The sequence below is a fragment of the Loa loa genome (genome assembly GCF_000183805.2).
Source record: "Loa loa unplaced genomic scaffold supercont3.162, whole genome shotgun sequence".
In the NCBI taxonomy this organism is placed as follows: Eukaryota; Metazoa; Nematoda; class Chromadorea; order Rhabditida; family Onchocercidae; genus Loa; species Loa loa.
The window spans coordinates 66,669-88,071 of record NW_018108342.1 but is presented as its reverse complement, the minus strand read 5'-3'; the positions used below and the strand labels follow the sequence as shown (position 1 = coordinate 88,071).

The following is a 21,403-nucleotide window of genomic DNA, read 5'->3' as shown; positions in this document are numbered from 1 at the left end:
TCCTATATATATATATATATATATAATGTATAGAGAGAGAGAAAATAATAAATAAACCCGTTCTATGCATAACATTACCTTTGAACTCGAAAGTTTTCAAAGAAGCGCTGGTTTATGATTACATTTGAAAGTAAGTAGCAATTAACTGGAAATTTTTGAACTTTTTGAAATTTTCCAGAATTATTTTAAAATAAATAAATGTAAAACTACACTGAGAAATCCAAAAAATAAAATAAAGCCAATTTTCTTGCAGAGGAAAAGATTACGAGATCCGTTGTTTGTTCATGCTGCACAAGACGTCGAATAGTAGCCAAACAATGTGAATGCTCACCACCGCTTGCAATTTGTTGTTCTACTTCAGAAATTTCAAGCAAATTCCGAGTAGCCACTGACTTTGATAACTCACCAAGTACCGTCAAATGTTTGGTAACTGTACCTGAAAATCAAGTTATTTCAATATTTTTCAACATAAAAGCATATTTTTAGTCCTTCAACGTGAATCCGCAATCAAACTTATTTGAATTGTATATCTCTCATTTTTTTGAGGATGACTTTTCTGCTGAACACTCTATCTGCTGCATTGTATACAAAAAAGTACTTTAGGAAATAAACCGCACCGTTTGTTATGGCATTGCATGCAGTTCACGACGAATTTCAATGCCTAAGTTCTTGAGTAAAGAATACTACATCTCGGCGTTCTACATCAGTATAAATAAGAGATGTATTCGTGTCTAGGCTGTCTCCGAAAAATGAAAAAAGAAAAATATAGAGAAAAAGAAAACCAACAGTCTGTTATGCTATTAACCATATCTTATTTACCGGAAATTTTCTTAAACTGCGGGTACTGTTCAACGAAGCTTTTCATATCGGCAATTGATTCAAGCTTTTGATTGGTTTGCGATTTTCGTTGAAATTCTGTTATCAGCTCTTTGATATTTTGACCAATTTCACCAAAATTAGCATACATGTTCTGAAAAAACAAACAATTGTAGATATAAACCAAGGAAAATGTCATCACTTCAATTTCTAAAATAACACATATTTCTGCGCTGCTAAATGGAACTTGATTTAAACCTGTGTAATCACTAATACAGTTGTACATATGGTTTAAAGAATTACTGAGCCGATCAAATCAATTTTATGGTTATGAAAAATTGTTGATTTTGTTTTAAAATGCGGATAATGAGCAAAAGGTCTTGGAGTACAAAGTTTAACCTGTTCTACGAACTTTCATACCTTCGAATAAAATGGATCATGAAGAGGCGAAAGTATTAAAGCACCAGTATTCGAAGCCGTATTTATATTAACGCGATGGTTGTTGATACCCAGAAGTTCATGGACCTAAAACATTGTATAACGCTAGATAACGCAAAATGCCTCCATTCAGCACATAAGTAATACTGTGAATGCTGTAAAAACCTTCGAACATAGATAAAACGAAAAACAAAGCAAAAATCAAGTACGTTTAAGTACCATAGCTTCATAGGTCCACTGGTTGAGCAGAGGAGTTACTGGGTCTTCACTTCGGTCGATTATTAACAGAACTGTATCAGTTTTGGCATTCTCAAATAAATTTTCTTCGCGAGCGATAGCCTTGGCAACTTCTTCAGCTAACATTTTGCTATCCTTGTTTGACTTTTGATATCTATGGAATCAGAATTTAATGAAACCAAAATATATGAAAATAAATATTGCAATCATTTGCAATGTTTTATCTTCCGCTTTGTAAACACATTTTTTTTGCAAAAGACATCCAAGTTGGCCTTAATTCATATTCCTTCTTCCATTTGTAATTGTTATACAACATAACTCGTGTTTCTACTTATTCATTGTATATAGTAGAATATTCTGGAATAAAAAACAGAAAAAAATGAGTTGTACCGTATTTGGGGTTTCTTCTTTAACGCAAGTAGAGTGGCAATGATTGAATTTAAAGATCGCGTAAAAACTGGAGTCAAAACAGAGAAGGATGAGTTATAACTATGAAAAATATTCAATGACAGAAGATGAGGACACAAGGGAACACCATCCATGAAAAATTCGTGCATTTCACGGACCTAAAAACACCAAACTTTATAGAATTCAGAGAACTGTAAGTATTGGTGCTACATAAGAAATAAGAAAGGCAAAAAATTTGCGAAATTATGGAAAAGTTACTTATTCATATGGAAGACTGTATCTTTCCAGTTTTATTGTTGCAATTAAGATTATCGATAAAAATGTTAAAAAAAATAAATCAGAAAATTTAGAGTGTGTCACAGAAGTTGTTCTAAACGTAAGATGCATAAAATTTATAAGTATCATACCGTTTCCTGGTCATCCGCCTCAGCCAGTGCTTTGACGTCAGTTTTGCTGATAATGTTACAAAAATCTGGAATGAAAGCTTAATCAACATGATCAAAAGAATTTCTTAAAATCTTTCGAGTCTAAAAAAAAAGGTCTTGCTGATTCATAAAAGAAGCTACTTAACCTGCCATAAGAATTACCCGATCGCTCGACCCACGGAGGGGAGAATTCTACTAAGAGTGAACTTACATATATAATACTGGCCATACTTCGGAAATCGCAATTCCTCGGCTAACAAATGAATATTTTCCACCGTAGGCCGTAAAAATGTTATACATTTGAGGTGCTTGATTGGCTCTCTGAAATTTTCGGTCAAGAATTTAAACTATGAATTATGAAAAGTTTAAAGCAAGAGAAAAATGGCATAACTAAGACTGGCAAACCTTAAAGCAACGGAATCGATGCGTTCGAATAAATACACTTCTTTCTGCATCATATCGCTTTGTGCATAAACGCACGATACAGTGCTGGTCTGAATACCACTATTTCGAATTATAAATCCATTAAAAAAATACTGTTACGAGTTTACTCTCAACAGGTAATTCATGCAGTTCATTTGCATTTAATTTGCATTCTTCATACTTTAGTGTCCCTACTTCTTCGTTTTCCTATCTCATACTACAGCTTTCTCGATGTTATGTCTAGATACCACTTGTCCTCATATGACATGCCAATATTTTATCGCCAACAAAGTCCCCAACAAGTAAACTACCACTCCTTTATTTTACACCTTTTCCATCATTTAATTTTCCTTTGGAATTTCCGGTAAAATTACCATCGTATAAAAAAATAGCAGTAAGCCAGTCACTGAGCATGGTCACTCGCAAATAGCACCTTACAGGAGTTTTAGGAAACCACACGTAGGCTACGTGTGGTTTCCTTTATTCCACATTATTTTCAAACCGATTTAATGGGTTTATGATCAAAACTATACACAATTACCGTGCATTTATCCATCATCATCACTTTCATGCCCGGACCAGCCAACCTAATCATCTCCGATATGTACTGTTGAGCAGCCATGATAACATCCATTGTATTTTCTTACCCTACTATTTTGTATCCTCGCAAATTTTCTTAATTCTTTATAACATTTCTGAAAAAAAAATCTGTCACCCAAATATAAAAGTATGGGGCTCGTGAAACTTAATTTACGCCTAGGAAATTCTATAAATTTTTGCTTAGGAAGAGATTCATGTGAAAACTAGCATTGAAATTACGAACAGCAAAAATGACGAACAAAAGTCATCACAAATTCCAGTTTAAGTCATAATATTTTAACCCGTAAGATGTTAGGATTACGAGATAAATGGTCAATTCCAATTTTTCTTTTGTTAATATTTTAAATGAAGGACGCTTGCGAATCAGTTGTCGTTCGTCTAAATTATACGATATTGGGGGACAAGATAGCACTTGAATACAGAATGATGTAGAAGGATGTAGTAAATGAACTTTATCCATATTTAAAATAAGGAGCTATCAATGTTTTGCTAAATGAGGTCATATCGTGATAATAAAACATGTAAGTCATAAACAATAAAGGGCAATCTTTTTCGATCCCTGGAACTCACTTCACAAAGTTCTAAATTATTGGAAAAGTATGAACGTATTGGTGACATGTCACATGACGTAACTAACAATGAAACTCTCTCCATGTTACTACATATATATATATATATATATATATGATCACGATTGCTAATAAATCATGATGGGTTGAACAAATAATTCAATGCGCTATTAGATATGTTTTCTTCGTCCGCAAAGAAACGAATACAAGGCAACCGATTTGCTAACTGTTTTAACAGGAATGTGGTAACCATTCTCTGTCTCATGTGCGTATGAAGCAAATTTCGAAGGCATCTAAAATAAATTCAATTCAGCTTCAAAATTAGAGAAATGAAAATGAAAATTCCTTTTTGTGTTACGTACTTCCTTCCTCATCTCACAGCAAAATCCCTATCAGCTGAGTCTATTTAATAAGAGATAAGGTATAAACATTCAGTGCCAAAGACAATACCATCTTACCTAAGCGTTTTGGAAAGAAAAACTTGTTCGAATAATTGTAAACTTACAATTACATCACCATTATCCAAGCGCACAGCTCTTTGCTCTACCCACCTGTCAAATAACGACTGACCCGACAGAGTTAACATATTGCGATGATTCATAAAGGAGTCGTTTGTCAAAAAGTAAGCATTTCTTCCAAGTTCCATGACTGCTAACAGTATAAACAAATCATCGTTACTCCTGAGAAAAAGTCTCGTGATAAGAGTTTCTTAAAGCTACTAACATGAGTTTCAAAGAGGAAAATCCCTATTGCTACCTAATCATCAATTACTCCAAATCAGTGGATAAGAATAAAAGAATATCAGAACTATACCTAGGAAATATGGCTAGTGTGATTTTTAGATGCGGAATTTCATCCGTGGAGAGACAGTCACTGCAATATATAGTTGTGAGACTAACCAACGAGGAAATCTTATTAACAAGGACAGAACAAGACTATCTCGCTGAATTTCCTCTTTTTAAAAAAAGACATACATTCTGTGACAGAAGAATGCTGACAAGCGAGAGTTACAGAACTTATCATGTTTATTCCACACACGATTCGTGTCACCACCTTTTCGCACAATAAGTAGTACATTAGCAAATATATTCAACGACTTCTGCAACACTTCGTCAATCCCATATTTTGAACTCACATTATTAATACCTGTATATAAAATATTGAGAGCATCAACGACCAGTGACTGCTGATCCTGAAAAATTTGTTTCCTGAAAAAAAGCGGCTAGAAATTTCATCTTGATCTTTAAAGGTCATACAGTTAGCTGGTTAGCAACTCTTCCTTATATGATCCGTACAGTCCAGCGATCTTACACAACCAACTTTTAATTCGAATCCTCAATTATTTTTTTCAGCAATATTTGTATTCTCACGCCTTTTCAAAGAACAACAAGCGTGAGAAAGCAAATAATACAAATTTCTTAACGATAAGGGGAACAAGCCATACAAATGACCAGAAACTGGGAAAGAAAAAAACATTTGAGCGTTCCATGACAGAATTCACAATAATAATTTGAAATGAGATAATGAACTTCAAGTAGGTCTTGTAAAACAAACAATACAAATGACCAGAAATCTGGAAAAAAAACATTTGAGAGTTCCACGACAGAATTCTCAATAATAATTTGAAACGTGAAATAACGAACTTCAAGAGGCTTTACTTTTCGTTTTATATGCTTCCTCAAATCGGAAATCTCTTGATCCGTGGCACTGGAGAACAACTGCATATCATCAGACAAATATTTCCTGCAACAAATTTATTTCAATATAATTCCAAAGTTCTTTCTACAGAAAAATATCTGGTTTAACATTACTACTCATTGGTGTCATTAACGAGAAAAACTCTGAAATGATATCAAATTAAACTGCCCAGTTCTAACATACTCTGTGTGACCATATGACAATAATACACGCATTCAGGTTAGGAAATTTTGATTTTAAAACGAAACGGCTAAAAATCTTTCTGAAATAATATCTTAAGGCACTTACATTATTTCACTTCTAAGCAAGCTAAATTCCATTTCTGATAAATCCTTATTTTTTCAAATTTTCCTCCACAAACATAACAATCCCCATTATCCGATATAGTTGCATTCCTAATATCCCAATATTTTGATTGGCTGAAAAAGAGAATGAAAACGAGAACCTAATACATTATCAAAAAAACAGATTTATATTCCGAAGTAAACCAGCTGTAAAACATCGAAAATAGTAATACAAACGACAATACGATGATACTATATATCAGAGTACAATACATCAGTCTCGAAGGGCAATTTGATCACAATTAGTGAACTGCTAATCATTACTGAAAAAGATTATTTTTATCAAACAGTCTGGTTAGTTTAAATTACATACAATACAATTTTAAATTACAGTATTACTGTATGAACCTGTTATATTCGTTCTTCCAAGTAAGAAGCCGATATCGCATTAATGCTACTACTCTCGTATTAACCTATGCAGTATCTCATTTTTTGCAGTAAATGCACTCCCATGTTGAAATAAAAATTGTCCAATATTATGAGGCTCACAACATGGTTTTAAGATATAAAAAGAATTTAAGCACCTGAAGCTTTCTAATTCTCAACCAAACCTTAGTAATAGCATTCATGCATACGGTCACCCTACGGAATACTGCTTGGATAGTACTTACCGGATGATGGAATTGAAATGTGACATATTGTCACCTAATAAGGTAATACTGCGCCGTGAGAGACATTCCAAATAAGTAGATGATACAGCTGGATGAGAATTAGTGTGCAAAGCGAGAACTCGCAGTAATTGGTCGTTTTTAAACAAATCATAATCAGTCTCTTTTGCAAGCAATGTTTGGAAGAGGCTTATTTTCCCAAAACGGATATAATTGGCTGTAAAAATTGGCATATCAATCAGTCAGAAAGGAATAAGTATAGAATGGTTTGTAAAAAAAACTTAGAATTACTAGTACTGGGAAAAAACTAACGACAACAGATATTACCTAACAAAGCAGTGATAACTACAGGACGTAACATCAGGTTCGATGGCAATTTCGGCATAATATTCACGGGACAACATGATTTCATGAGCAGCAAAACAGTAGGTTTCAAGAAATATGGCACTTTATCCGTTAGGCGTAACAATTCTCGCCAAAGTTCTTCATCGCCTCTCTCAGTGGCACCTTCCATGTGAATGCAAACGAGCATCTCGATCATTTCAAGCACTATGTATGGTGGTAGTGAGGATGAAGAGGAGCATAAGCTGGAAGTTCATCAAAATTTACTTTGGGACAATGTCAAAATTTAACTGCAGGAGTCAGCGTATAGAAGTGTACTGTGATAGAAACTTTTAGATAAGAATCAGTAATTTTTGACAAGATCAGCAATCAGGATGTACAGTTATGCGGTGTTAAGAATCCATCCTTACAATCCATCTAAAAGATAAGTTTCCAACAGCTACAACAAATAAACAGTTCATAGCGCAGAACCTTATTAATGAATCAGTTATCTTCTTTCAATGGAAATGAGGACAAAAAATAATAAATTTGGGGGAAACTAAGATTCAGAAGTAGTTAAAAGTTGCGAAACTCCTTATTTTTACAAGATACAATATCACAAATGAAGCAAAACAAAAAGTCGCGAGGACGAAGAAACTTACTGCCTCAAAAGTAAACGACCTGTCTTTAGGTAGTGAATATCTTTCAGGATCCGCAATGCATTTAAATATTTCATACAACCAAACATTTTCATACGTTCACAAAACTGCTCAACGCTAACGTCATGCAGCACATCATTTACACAACCGCAATAAGCTAATTTTTCAGCATTTGTCCTCGGGAACTGTAGCGAAAACAAAAATATTCTTTATTTTGTTTTGTTTTGCTTTGTTTTTTTTTTCTTTTGTAGGAAAAAAAATAGGAATTCGGTATTGATTTACAACTGCAATTTGATAAAGACTACTATAACATTACAGTATGCGTAAATCGCATTCATTCAACGGTATTACATGCTATATACTTTTTAAATGCAAGAGTTTGATTTCTTCTATGGTAACCACCCAACTGAACATCCTCTCCATCGATGTAAATAAAATTAAAAAAAAAATTTCCCATTGTTGAGAAATATGCATCACAGTTACCCAAAAGTGAAATGAGGTCTTGCAAATTAAACGGTACAATTCTTTTTATGTATTTCGCTATATGTTGTTTAAGCTTCCAAAAAATAATGGGAAATTTTACTCGACATTTTTAAAATTTTTCATCGGAAAATTTTTAAAAATTGGGATAAAAAGAAAATAAACTTTTGTTGATGAATTCTGTTTTGAATGAACGTCGGTACCACCGAATACAGTAGATACAGTAGAACTAGTCAGTATATTACCCGTCACATGAAACAAACGGTTTCCACCAATATTCGCCTGTAATAATTACTACCGCATCAGTGATCCAGGATCCGATACCATCCTTATCAATATATTAGAGTTACTCTGATTACTAATAATTGCCACAATTTAATTAACAAAGTATTTTCATTTATTACCACGCATGTTAAAAAATTCCAGAAATTTGTGGTGAAAAACAGAAAATTATCTCGACATTACTAGGCATACTTAACGCACTTATTATTTCGTCACCAGCAAAATCTTTGGAGTGCTCAGTCGAGACAAGTAAAAAATTTTGAATAACCTCGGATCACAGATCCTTAAAAATCGAGGAAACTACGATTCTTAAGTTACATTTCCAGTATGAGAAGCCAAAAGCCAATTCCTAAAACTTTTACATATCCACTAAGAATTTAGAAGAGTTTCAACTCACCACTCTAAGAAGATGAGGAAGAATTTTGCACCTTATCAGCATTATTCACTTCTGTAAGTAAAATCCCTTCGTCCACTAACTTTTGTTTGTACTTTCCGTAGTTATGCTTACGAATGAAATGTGGGACCTGAAGAAAACAGTGGAATATTCTCAAACATTTCTGAACTTTGGGGTATGAGAAGACGAAGATAACTTTGAATATTTTGTAAATTTCTTCCTTGTGCAGCGAGGTGATATTTATACTTGAGTCTCCTTTGCAATGGCTGCTTCTCGGTAATTTGCATTCATATCTTCTCTAAGTTATAAATGTTAGAGCCATAAAACTGTGTCCAAGTTTGAGGATGTAGAAAGGAGTTAAGTCATGTAACTCCGCTTTACAACATACTGAGACTAAAAATATCGAAAAAACTGCCATAAGAATCTAAATTATAACCATTTCGTCGATTTGACTTCTTAGTTGAACTAAAAGAACATAAAAATAGAGTGTTCGAAATAAAATGAATCTAAATGGAAGAAAACAAAGAACTAAGCAGTTATAATTGCAGTTAAGTGGATCATATACCAAGTTTACATACTAAGGATATAGAACCTGATTCGCTGGCTAACACACCGTCCTTACCCCATCCTCAGTTATGTCCATAGAAAATTTTCAAGTTCACATACCCATGCTGCAGGACAGTCCTTCTCGAATTTCTCCTTCAGTTTTCTACACTTGAATTCACCGTAATCTTTATACTCCTCGTAACATTTAAAGTATTCGTCCCGTGACTGGTAGCATCGTTCTCTGCTTGCTTTTAAGCCAACTGTCGCATCAGACATATAAAAGGAATTACTGAAAACTAATAAAGAATGAGAGAAAGAGTAAGCTGGTGTGCGACAATCGAGAGTTTGGAAAGCACCTCATGGTAAAGAAAACCACCTTTAAAAAATTACTACTAGTAATCACTTTTCATTCGTCATACCCTAGGAACCTCAACAACTCATTGCTCATCTGTGTCCATCATACCAAGACGAGCTTTTGTGCACATCAGAAATCCTTCATATTGCAAAACGAGTACCGCCAGATGGATTGTTCAATGTTTCAATCCATCGTAAATGACCCATCGCTATGAAAAATAAAATCCCACCCCTTCAAATTAACTCCTTCTACTTATATATCCGAAATAAATCTATTCGGTAATACTGCATGAATGAAGAACAAGTTAATATTTAGGCTTCCTAGCAAAGTGAACTATGTGCAAACCTTTATCATCAGAACAAATAAAATCGATAATTGCTAGAAAACATAAATAATTGTGTCAGGTGAAAAGATTAACGAGAGGTTACGGGGAGGGGAAATGATTTCGAGCCACATGAAATATGCTAAAGTAATCCCTTAGATGCACTCGGAAAAGAGTATATAAAAACTGCTTGAATAAATTATCCAAACAACCACTGTAACCCATGATCGGCATGTTCTCTCATAGATGCATTGGTATGAACAAAAACTGAAAAACTATAACAAATGAGTCAGTATGAGGTGATGTTGATTTCAAAAGGAGTATGTGGTTTCGCCTCTTCTGAACTATCTTTGCCTTCTACGCGCGTTCCTCCAGCTGCAGCTAACGCTACAATTTCTTCCTGAAAATTATCCCAGTTAAAAAGATAATTATGATTTTCCCAGTTATTTCAAACATCATCCTTTCATAAAGAAATATTTAAAGCCAAACCTAAGAGAGGATATATAACATCAGCTTGGATTTCGGTAATGCCCCAATATTTTTTAAAGTTTATATCATTCAAATAATATTTAAATAAATAGAGGGACATCTCGCCATTACTTAGCAATGAAAACATTACTTAGTCCCTGGCAAATGCGCGACGGACTGATTCCTCAACTCAAAACTTTAAATGCTTGACCAGATTCAATAGTTAACGCATAGAAGGGACAGCGATTGGGCAGCGTTAATGTAGTCAACAAATATACAAATATGACATATTTTATGAGACAAAATGGCACACCACTGTGTTTCAGCTAACAGTAGATAAACTTAATGAATTTCTACACAAGCCCCAAGTATAATTATATTCGACTCTTGACATTACTAGAAGAAATGTTCCAGTGGATGCTACATTTCTAATAAACTTATATTTGCATATGTACGTCTCATAAGCAAATAACAATATAAAATGCAATTATTTTCAACCACAAAATATTTAGATCAACTAGAAACCTTTTCTTGTCCAGCTTTCCTATCACGAAGCATAATTATTCCACCCTGGGAAAGTGCTTTCAATGGTTTGTAGCGATTATTTTCAGTCATTTGTAAGGTTTTCAATTGTAAGCGAACAATACGAGCTGGATTTTGCAGAGTATAGTTCGTAGCTTCCGATTCTCTACTGAAAATAACTCTGGTAAAGCGAAATCTGTGATCATAAATGTTATTAATACCCAATATTACTGGTTACACTTACAACAATCACAAAACTGAAAAAGGGAAATCACAGAGACAATCCGACAACCTCTGGATCTCTCATTACCTTGCTTAATATCTCGAGTTAACAGGATAGATAGAAAAACAAGTGCTTAGAAGAAGAAAACAAAATTCCTTTTGTGCAATAAATCCGCAAAAAAATGATTTTGTGTTGTCAAAATTGTTAACGGTTTCCTGAATGTTTCTTGAGTCTGCATACCATAAAAATACCTCTTTGGTTCGGCTAACTTATGTTCCGAATTTGTAGCAGTTCCTGTAAACACAGCAGCAGCAGAATCAGCTACAGCCGCTGTAGCTGGTGCAATGTCAACCTCCATTTCCTCCTCCTTGTCTTTTTCTGTTTTCTCTTCCCTAACTTTGGCCTCTTCTTTGACTGCAGTAGCACTTGAACGATCAAGAACTGAAGGTTTCTTCTTGTGAGTTACGGAAAGAACAGCCGTTTCCACCTGTGGAAAATTGATTCATTCTTATAAATGAGAATTTATTACAACCTCAATTTGAAGAAGAATCTGAAATCAATACAGATTTTTGTTTGCAGTGCTTACAAAAAAAATATTTACATGAAACTTCCACACTGGCAGAAGACGACTTTTTCCAGTGTTTTTAGAAAAATCTTCTGCCATCTACTGAATGAGGCCTTAGATATGTGTATTTCTTTTATTCCATATATAATAACTATTAACCTTTTCATTCTCTTCTTTTTTCTTTTCCTCCAAGGGAGGTGGATAAGCAAAGGTTGAAGGCTTCGCATTGCAACGAAATTCAGTTTTTGGCATCTGAATGAGATAAGACAGTCATTAATATAAAACTTCTACGCTAGCAAAAGACGACTTTTTCTGGTGATAAGGTTTTGAAAAAACCGACTGAAAATGAGTATGCTAGCAAATTTCCCGAATCTAAGTTCTTTAAAGAATGGAAGAAAAAAATTAAATCTACTTTCCTTTTCTAATTTACCTATTGTAACAGTGCTACTACAGAACAGATTAATTTTCGACTTTATCCAGTTCAAATTCTCTATAGGTGATGAGGGTTTCCTCATGGATATTACTACGACTTTTAACGACGCTAGAGTACAACATAAATTATAAATACATTAAAACTGAACTAACTTCAAGATTTAGATTAAGACCAATCACACAGGTTGGTTTGAATACTAGTGACGAAAAATGTGCCAAAGAATGCCAATACCAGTACTGAAGAAAAACAAAAGTCCCAACAACGCTTGGCATGTCAGGATGGCCGTTGCGATTATGAAGTGATATTGTAACGTTACGGCCGCCAGCATCGATAATACCTTGAGCAAGGATTGCACCTAGTTTCGTTATTGAATCTTCACCTTTCTCAGTTATCATCTAAACTGAAGTAGTAATTGGAAGCAACAAGATATGAATGAAAACAATAAAAGCAGTAAAAACAACAATAATGATAGTAACAATGAAAAGGACGCTTAACTGGTAAAGTTAAAGTTATGCTATCATTTGATACCATGTGTCCCGCATCCTCTCCACTGATAGTCACTGATAGTATTACTCAACCTGGTTACAGTTACGAATTTGATCCATGGAAAGCGCAAAGAAACCCTACCAAATTTTACTAAGAAATTGATCCTCTAAAATAAGATCATTACCTTCGTCAGTGTTCTTCGAAATTCATTTACTTTCGGACAAATTGAATCCGTCTGCTGAATCAGGATGAACGATAAAGCAATAACAGCACCTTGTCGAACAAAGTTTTCTTTGGAGTTCAACAGTGGATCAAGCAACGCAATGGCTTCCTACAATTCTGGCAAAAAAGTAAGACCAGAAGGCGAAATACGTTTGAAACATTTTAGTAGCATCAAGTCAATGATGTGTAAACAGAAGTGGACTTTTTCTAATAGCTAAATTTGCTAATTGCTCAAGAAAATGCCACGGTGCAGAAATGAAATTCACAATTTAAAAAAACGTATTTAAAGCGTATAGTCTATTGCGACCGCTTTCTTTCAACTTTCAGAATATTTATAAAAACTCAAAAAAATTGCTATCTTATGCTGATATCTGCGAATAGCTTTCTTTGAATTAGTTCAGAGAGTGTTTTAGGTTTTGAAGAAGAACGTTTAATTCACGCAATTTGATTACCATAACCACTGGTTCATTTTTGTTTTTATTTTTTCATTTATTTATTCGCGTCTGTTTTTTCCATTCATCTGTTTTCTCTGTTAATAACCTTTGAAGACGATGATGGGGAATATCTCTTAGGGCTCAAGAAGACACTGAAAAACCATCATCAAATCATCTGACAAACGAGGTGAGAAATACGAAAACCAATGATAGCCGTTTTTGTCATTTTTCTTTTTTATCCTTAACTTCTTTGGTCCTCACAATGTATCAACCTCATTTAAAGATCAGTATCTGTACAAACGCAGTTATTTTCTTTATTTGCTTCTACAGCAACGAAAATATGTCTTCCTTGAGATTCCATATTTAAATATTGAATCGATTAATTAATTCACGGTATTCTTTTTTCTTTGATTAAATAGTTTGGAAAAGACGAAATCAAAAAAACAAAATATGTCTTTTTAAAAGCCCAATTAATGGTCATCAACGGATGTAAGAATATCTTAACGATTTTTCAACTTTTTAAAAATTCAGAGAATGCAAGTTTCTATTTCATAAATTCTACTGAACCAGCTTCTATTTCATAAATTCCACCAAATTCCATTGAATAGTCGGATCTTCATTCTCCCCTCATTTTATTTTGTTGTTTCTATTGAAAATTTTAGTGAATTTTTCCGTCAATAAAAATTCAAACAAATAAGATTTTCGTTTACGAATGAATATCCTATTACAATGATCATCTAATAAGCATAAATGATTTGATATCTTACCAAACCATGCAAAAAAAAATTTAACTTTTTTTGCCGCTCTTCCATAATAGTTTAAAAACGTGCTCCGAAATAGCATTTAAATACTACTGTTCTCTTCTACCACTATCACAAATATAAATATTGCTTAAATGATGACACACATTAATTCTGATTCAAAAATATACCTTATAACCAGATCCAGCACAAGAAATACCTAGTGCCATAGCAGCACCATATCGTACATGCGGGTTGAAATGTTCCGCTAACATGCCCGTATAGCTAAGACACTGTTCTGCATCGCTTAAATAATTTGTTAATTTTTTCTAGATATTTGAAAAAACGATTAGAAACAACAAAAATGAAAACAGCAGCAGAATGTCAATCAAATTCTTTTTCAAGAAATCGAATTTTTTAATCGAATTCAAAAATTTATGCAATGTGTTTGTATCTGGTGTAGTGGTTCCCAACCTTTTCTTGACCAGAGATTACTTTGGCTTTTATATTTGTAGCAGTGTTCACCACAAGGTTCAGAAGTGATAAATTCTACTGATTTGAAAATAAAGTTTAATCAAAAGTTTTAACGTATTAGTTTGATAAACTAGTAAGAAAAGTCCTCGCTTCTTTCCTACTCATAGCGCCACCGTCCTTGCGAATCAGCGGTTGGAAGCCACTAATCACTCTTTACAGCAGTATCTAGCTTGTGAGCTTTTGGATAAGAATAGATTCTGGTCAAGCTGTGCAGAAATTCAAAGCAATGCATCAAAATCATTCACATTTCCTTTTCTCACATTCATTTATCGAATAATAGTTATCTTTACTGCTGATTCCCTACTTAAATAATTTGATCGTCCATGTTCCCCTCTCTATTCCGTATAAACACTTCTTAATTCCATTTGGAGTTGCTTCTCTAGTATTTACTAAAATAATTACAATAAATGTATTGAAAAGACCTCTAGATAATATCTGAAGTGTTCAACAAACACATATCTCTACACATGAAGCCTTCCTTTTCGCTTGTAGAGAAATAAAAAATCATAATTATAATAAGGCAAGGAGATCGATCAAATCTGTTATCGGAGAAAAGACTAATACCGAGTATGTTATGATGCCTACTTAGAACTATGATATAATATTCATATCATAAAATAATATTCTTGTAACCTACCATGGATTTGAATATTTATCGAAAAATCCTGTGCTTGATTTCGCGAACTTTAGTTATGCTAGTGGTGCTTCTCATAAGCTTTTCATATTTGTATCGTCAACTGAGATCCACCAAGTAAACAATGAATCATTACTTCATTCATCGGAGATTTATTAATTAATTCAATTAATCAGTCATTTGGCTGATCTTATTCATCTTACAAATAAATGTGATGCTGCTCTGAAGATTTTCTAACTTTTCAAAAAGTGGAATAGTTTCAGAAATTCACTGCCTTACTCAAGGATGCTAACTGATTTCATTCTTAGGAAAGAAATGATCTATAGATTATAGAATTACAGTTTCTTCCAGTAAAGCTTGGCTTCTTCGCATGTCGCAGTGATTTAAACTTTTCAACCCTATAAATAAACGTCGCAATAGGTTCAGGGAAAGTATTTTGGCATTCTGAGAATAATAGCTAATTCCTACGGCAAAGTTCTCTATTGGAAGTATTTCGAATTCGAGGATATTCTAGGAGAAAAATACTTAGGACAGCAGCCCAAAAAAGAAACTCAAAACATTATCATTCATTAAGAAAAAAGTCCAAAATGTGAGCAACCTTTTGACTCAGAAAATCAATCCAACAAAGCGTTAATTATATTCTCACTGAAAAGTATTACAGCCTAGGCGCTATTGTGATATATGAGAGAAGGAAAAAAAATTTTGCTGTTCTGTCTTTTACAACTAAAAATTATTGCTGAAACAAAAAAAGTAAAGTGACATCCATAAGTTTCAGAGTTAAAACTGAACGATTCGATTTGGAAGGGGAACAAGACCGCTGCAGAACCCTAAGCTGTACAAAAATCTAGATAAGCCAAAATCTTTACGATAGGAATACAAAAATACTGTGTCCAGTCAGTACATCCAGACAGCTTACCATCGGTAATAAGCAAAGGAACTGACCGACTTCAGAAAAATGCACAAACTATAGTGAGTCATCAACCATAAAACAAGCTCAGAGTGATGCACCCCTCATGCAAACTTTAGAAAGCATCAAATCCTAGCATGACAGCTACTTCAGAAGACAGGAAGTAACCGAAATAGAACACGAATGTAGAGCTTTTCAAATCACAGTCATGGTGAAGTAAGATTTAACACACAAACTACGAAGATTTAAATGAACTATTACCATATTTCCACGAATTTTGGGATCCTTACTTGAAATCGAGAAAAGTTCCAAAGACGGCTAACCTTGTTTCGATTAGTAGAATTCCAAAAAAAAGGACATTTTGTAGAGAACATTAGCAATTTTTAAGAAAAATCTGAAAACTGCGAATTAGTTTTGCCAGTTCTCCAATGACGTAGGAACAAGTTGCCAAATATTTGGCAGGATTTGCCCGAACGATCCTAATTATATTCCCGAAGTCTTCAAAGGAAAATCTTTCAAACAAGTACCTGTTTGCATTACGAGGAAAAAAACATAAACTAGTTTACAAGCAAAACCCTTTTTATTATTCATAAATATTATATAAATCGAAAACAAGGAGAAATTTGGGTTTCCCTTCCCCACAATTAGCAATTTTCGGTGGTTTTGTCACTCAGTTACAATTTGATATTCACAGTTGCACGATCTATAATTAACTTATTGCAAATCTCTGTAAATATGCATTTCAGATCCTGGAGGGATGATACCAACCAATTCTTCTAACAAAGTTATTGGGAAATTTGTTTTTAATATTTGATATTGTAATTCTTCAACTGCTATAACAAAACGCCAAAGGAATGGAATTGTTGGATAATAATTTATCTAAAAATTTCTTCCAACTGTTCTTGTGATTTGTTCTATTTTGTTAAAGGCTGGTGGGCTTTACATGACACAATTTCCTATCATTATCTTGTGCCTATTTTGAAGAGAGCCGTTGTAGTGAAGTTCAAATTTTGCTTTGTGCGCTGATATTGAATAAACTAGAATTAAGGTCAAGATAAATCCAACACCTGGGAGTCTGAAGAAAGACATCAATCGTGACTAATTGACTATATCATTCAAATCGCGAATGATATCAAAAAACAAAAAACTGATGAACTTATAAATTTCATGATTTTCAGGAAGTATAAAATCAAATTTAAGACATTTTTCAAGCCATTCTCCGCCTCTTTCCTTCCTTTGAACCTAGTGTTCTTAATGAAAGCAAAAAAAATTCTCATACTGGCCAAGAGATGATCAGACCAGAATCAATACAAGCATGGTGCCTCCATTCATTAACGCTCTAAAGACAAATACAAAAGCGAAGTTGATGACCAGTTACTCGAAATTACAACACAAGCCCCTCTAATATCGCAGCATAATGATTCAATAAAATGAACTGGTAGAAGTTTGAATGTGTAAGGAAAGGGGTACCGAAGTTTCGAAAAAGAATTTCTAAATCTAAGGAATGCGTAAATTTAAGCGAATTTTTACAAAAATTATAACTCAAATGTTTACAAGAGTATTCAAGAGTACGAGAGTATTCTTAGAATTTTTTTTCCTTTATTTCAATTTTTCTGTTCTACTACAACATCCATATTTTCATAATACTTAAAGTCACTTTATTAAAAATAAACTAACTTGCTAAGAACGAAACCGATTGCGATGACAGCGAAACGTTTCACATCTTGATTTGGATCGGCGGCAACTTTGGCCAACAGGCGTCGAACCACATCTGCTTTTCCTGATCCCGCATATGCCATTGCAAGCATGCAAACTGCAGTTGAACGCAATACTGCATTTGACTTGTGTTCTAACAAAGGGGCAATTAGTTTTTCTGCTTCTTCGTGTCGCCCTGAAAATACAACGACTAGTTAAGACACGTAACAAACTGAATGGCATTTCTTATAAGGCTGTTATACTGAATATCTTACCTGTCACTGTAAGCGCAAAATGTGTACCAAGTAAAATAAGAAAGCATCAGGGCTTTATTATTCTCCATTAAACGACAACTGAAGTTTTTGACATAATAAAAGTAAAAAATGTAATAAAAACATAAAATGTATTTTTAGATTCAAGTTATTAGATAAACTAGACTGCGGAACTCACCATAAGCAAGTAAGGCGATGCCTGCACGCAGACCACGCTGAATCTTATCATGCTGTGTGTCGCACACATATTGCACCATTTCTTGATATGCTTCGGTTTGCATTCCCCCAACCATTACGAGACCCATTGCTAGGCCAGCGGCTTCACCCGTCACTGCATCATCTTGGTATAAACAATCACGTAATTGTACGAACACCTAAACGTTACTAACAAAATAATAAACAGTGTGAAGTTCAGGATCAATAAAGGAGTAAAGATTTTTAAAAGTGGAGATTTTCCACACAATCTTGCAAACATCAAATAAAAATGATAAATTTTAGAAGAGCAAAAAGATTACAAAGCGTGCACATATAATAATGAGTCAGTAAACTAGCTTGTTCATCATGAGTTCCCATTGCAGCCAAACCAAGGCCGAGACATGCACCGTGACGTGCTGCTGATGTTGTCGCTTTCAGTAACTGATCCCGAAGATAGGCAATCACTTCAGTACTGCCGTGATTCGCATGAATCAGTCCTGAAATCAATATTTTGACCGAATAAAGATTATTTTCACACACTAAAGCATTTTTCTAAAAGAAACAAGGAAACAGTCCTATTTTTAGATTTGCAGCTAACATTTATGTTACCGTTTCTTAATAAAATGAAAAAAATTTATTGCTATAATATGAAGGAATACCGTAGGCATATAACGAGCCACCTTCTTTAAATCCAAATTGATCAGCTTCGCCCTTTGGCAAATATGGATCTAATAATTTCAACGCATTCGCTTCATGACCCTTGAAAAATAACGATACAACATAATATAAAACAGAAAAACCAAGAAATCTTTTAAAACACTAAAAAAAATGACCTTATGAATAAGTCCAAGTGATGCCACGGCATTGAATTTATTCCAGTTCGTTGCTTTGCTTATCCATTCCAAGTTATCTCTATAAATACAGCGTACTTATAGTGTTAAAAAACAAAACGACAGTTGCAACTTTCCTTGCATTTTTAACATAGGAATGCAGATCCAATTTTAAATTGTACATATACATATACATATTTATCTTTCATATAGCAGCGACACGATAAATCTTTTAGTCTACTATTAGTTAAGAAACTACTGATGATTACATCATTTAGTACAACAATATAATGAAGGAAAACAATTTTAAAGGTACTTTGAAAAAAAAAGTTGTAAAATAAACCACACCTTAAAAAATCATCAGTTGTTGTTCCTAGATGCATCAAGCCATTTGCAATGACAGTAGCATTATGTGCTGATGCTGTTCGCACGCTTTCTTTTATTTGTTTCAGAATCAACATATCGGTGTGATTGTTTTTAATAAGAAATTGCATATGGTGTTTTATAGTTTGCTCTCCACACAAAATTGAACGCAAACGTTCGCAGACCACCTTATCCTTGAATAAATTCAAATAAATTAAAGGACACACTGTAATAATAAGAAATTTTAAACATAATTGAAAATGTGCAATAGTTCTAGGAAGAATCCAAAAGATAGACGAAGACTTGTAAAGAAAGATTTATGAGTAATAAAAATTATTTTGTAAAGTAATAATTTCGACTGTGAAAATGACACGTGTACACTTTTATTTGCTCTTCCAAAGTATTCAATCTAAGTCTAATGCATTCGCAAAATTGATACCTTTATTTTCGACCTTTCAGGAAATGAAGCTTCCATCACCATCATTTTTGTCGCACCATCTGCTGTGCCAGAAGAACTAGAAGTTTCCGATACCCTACCAACAACGGTATCTTCAGATTTAGTTCTTTCAGGACTGTTCTTCTGCTTTCTAAAATTTTCTTCTGAAGATAAATTTAACTTTAAACTTTACTGCGATCAATTCCCATCAACTAACTGATAATCAAATAACATCATTTCTTTATCTGCCTCAAGATTTGCTCAAAATTGTCTCTCCAAAAATCCAAATTTGTATTTTTCAAAGCCTCTTAAATTTGAAGTACAAAAAGAAAAATACTCTTTTTCTTCGAATGATTCAGTTGAGGACGTGTTCTTCGAGTGTTCATCGTTCTTCCCTTCTTCCGCTTCCTCATTAGCAATCGTAGTTCCGGTGGATCGTGCTTGTGAAGCAATTATGGAAGTGTTTCTGTTGGTCTCGCTGTTTATAAAAAATATCAGTGAAGAATTTAAATGAAAAAGCAAACTTTGACCCGTACTCATAACGAAAACTTTGTCCAACTATGCTCATTCCGTCAAAAAAATGTTCCAGGAAACCAACTTTTTTCCTTCAATAGTAATTTCCATGGGCTGTATGGCACCGCTCGTTGTTGGTGTATCTATTGGAGCATTATCTATGAGGGACTGTTCTATTTTACTGATAAATTGCTGTGAAGCATTTTCATACAAATCAAAAGCAATCTGATATGCCAATAGTACACCACTGTCACCCTGAAGGGAAGATTTCATAAAATAAGATGTTAAAATGCAATCTGAAACAAAATTATTAATAAATTGATATCGCTGCATAACAAATTGGTGTCTCGTCTATAGTTAACCAAAGAACTGCAAGTAAAGAAGGATTAAACAACATCTATCAATTCACATCCTACAAAGTAAATCCAAGAAAATTAATAATGTGTCTCCATGTTTCTATATTTACCGCTAATACCCTATTATTAAGCTACTTCAGTAAACAGGCATATGATATACCAGATCTAGATTCATTCTCAAAATACAATCTCGCCTAAGGCAGATCACGATTCCAATAGCGAGTTGGCAGTAAAGAGTTCATCAAATAAACTGATTTTACAGACACCTTATTAGAAACCAATCGTTGCAGGATATCGGCAACATCATCTGGTTTTTCAAGTTTGATCAAACATTGGCACATAGAGACAAAATCGGGTTCCTCCAGTTCAGCAAACAAACGAAGTAGCAAGTCCAATACTATACTTCGAAAAGCTCGGTCCATTTGTGACACCAGTACTTTAGCCACAGTTTCGGTTAGCAAAGCTGCTTGATCATCAGTAGCCTGGAATTTGATCAAAATAATGGCATACTAAAATTACTAGTTCCCAAAAATGCACCGATGATAAAGACATTAGCATGTAGACTTAGCTAGCAGTATTTTAATGCTGCAGTGAAGTCGTAATGATAATTCAAACAAGACATATCTTTTGCATTTGTTCTATTCATACCT

The 21,403-nt window shown here is 33.9% G+C and overlaps 3 protein-coding genes across 3 annotated transcripts in view; all 3 read right to left on the bottom strand.

The window, feature by feature from the left end:
• Positions 1–3,448, bottom strand: part of LOAG_17963 (vacuolar protein sorting-associated protein 45) — a 5,471-nt gene extending 2,023 nt beyond the window's left edge. Inside the window, exons 1-9 of the mRNA XM_020450630.1 lie at positions 3,289–3,448; positions 2,730–2,818; positions 2,536–2,645; positions 2,307–2,371; positions 1,882–2,057; positions 1,474–1,645; positions 1,237–1,341; positions 820–970; positions 267–436 (exon numbers count right to left, since the gene is read on the bottom strand). Of these exons, the coding sequence (XP_020305667.1) occupies positions 267–436; positions 820–970; positions 1,237–1,341; positions 1,474–1,645; positions 1,882–2,057; positions 2,307–2,371; positions 2,536–2,645; positions 2,730–2,818; positions 3,289–3,381 (1,131 nt within the window). The 5' untranslated portion in view covers positions 3,382–3,448. The remainder of the gene's footprint in view (positions 1–266; positions 437–819; positions 971–1,236; positions 1,342–1,473; positions 1,646–1,881; positions 2,058–2,306; positions 2,372–2,535; positions 2,646–2,729; positions 2,819–3,288) is intronic.
• A 638-nt stretch (positions 3,449–4,086) lies between these two features.
• LOAG_05218 (hypothetical protein) lies at positions 4,087–9,524 on the bottom strand (the record flags this gene model as incomplete). Its single annotated transcript, XM_003140755.1, has 10 exons — positions 4,087–4,209; positions 4,422–4,596; positions 4,891–5,108; positions 5,560–5,659; positions 6,570–6,783; positions 6,894–7,153; positions 7,550–7,731; positions 8,192–8,308; positions 8,737–8,832; positions 9,369–9,524. 10 exons carry the CDS (start codon positions 9,522–9,524, stop codon positions 4,087–4,089), a joined length of 1,641 nt encoding a protein of 546 aa, XP_003140803.1.
• A 690-nt stretch (positions 9,525–10,214) lies between these two features.
• Positions 10,215–21,305, bottom strand: LOAG_17962 (26S proteasome non-ATPase regulatory subunit 1; the record flags this gene model as incomplete). Its single annotated transcript, XM_020450629.1, has 18 exons — positions 10,215–10,325; positions 10,919–11,084; positions 11,390–11,625; positions 11,863–11,955; positions 12,289–12,531; positions 12,807–12,953; positions 14,210–14,324; positions 17,771–17,984; positions 18,239–18,434; positions 18,613–18,752; positions 18,915–19,014; positions 19,089–19,167; positions 19,434–19,642; positions 19,888–20,035; positions 20,222–20,362; positions 20,483–20,652; positions 21,020–21,235; positions 21,273–21,305. 18 exons carry the CDS (start codon positions 21,303–21,305, stop codon positions 10,215–10,217), a joined length of 2,757 nt encoding a protein of 918 aa, XP_020305666.1.
• Between the last annotated feature and the right edge of the window lie 98 nt (positions 21,306–21,403).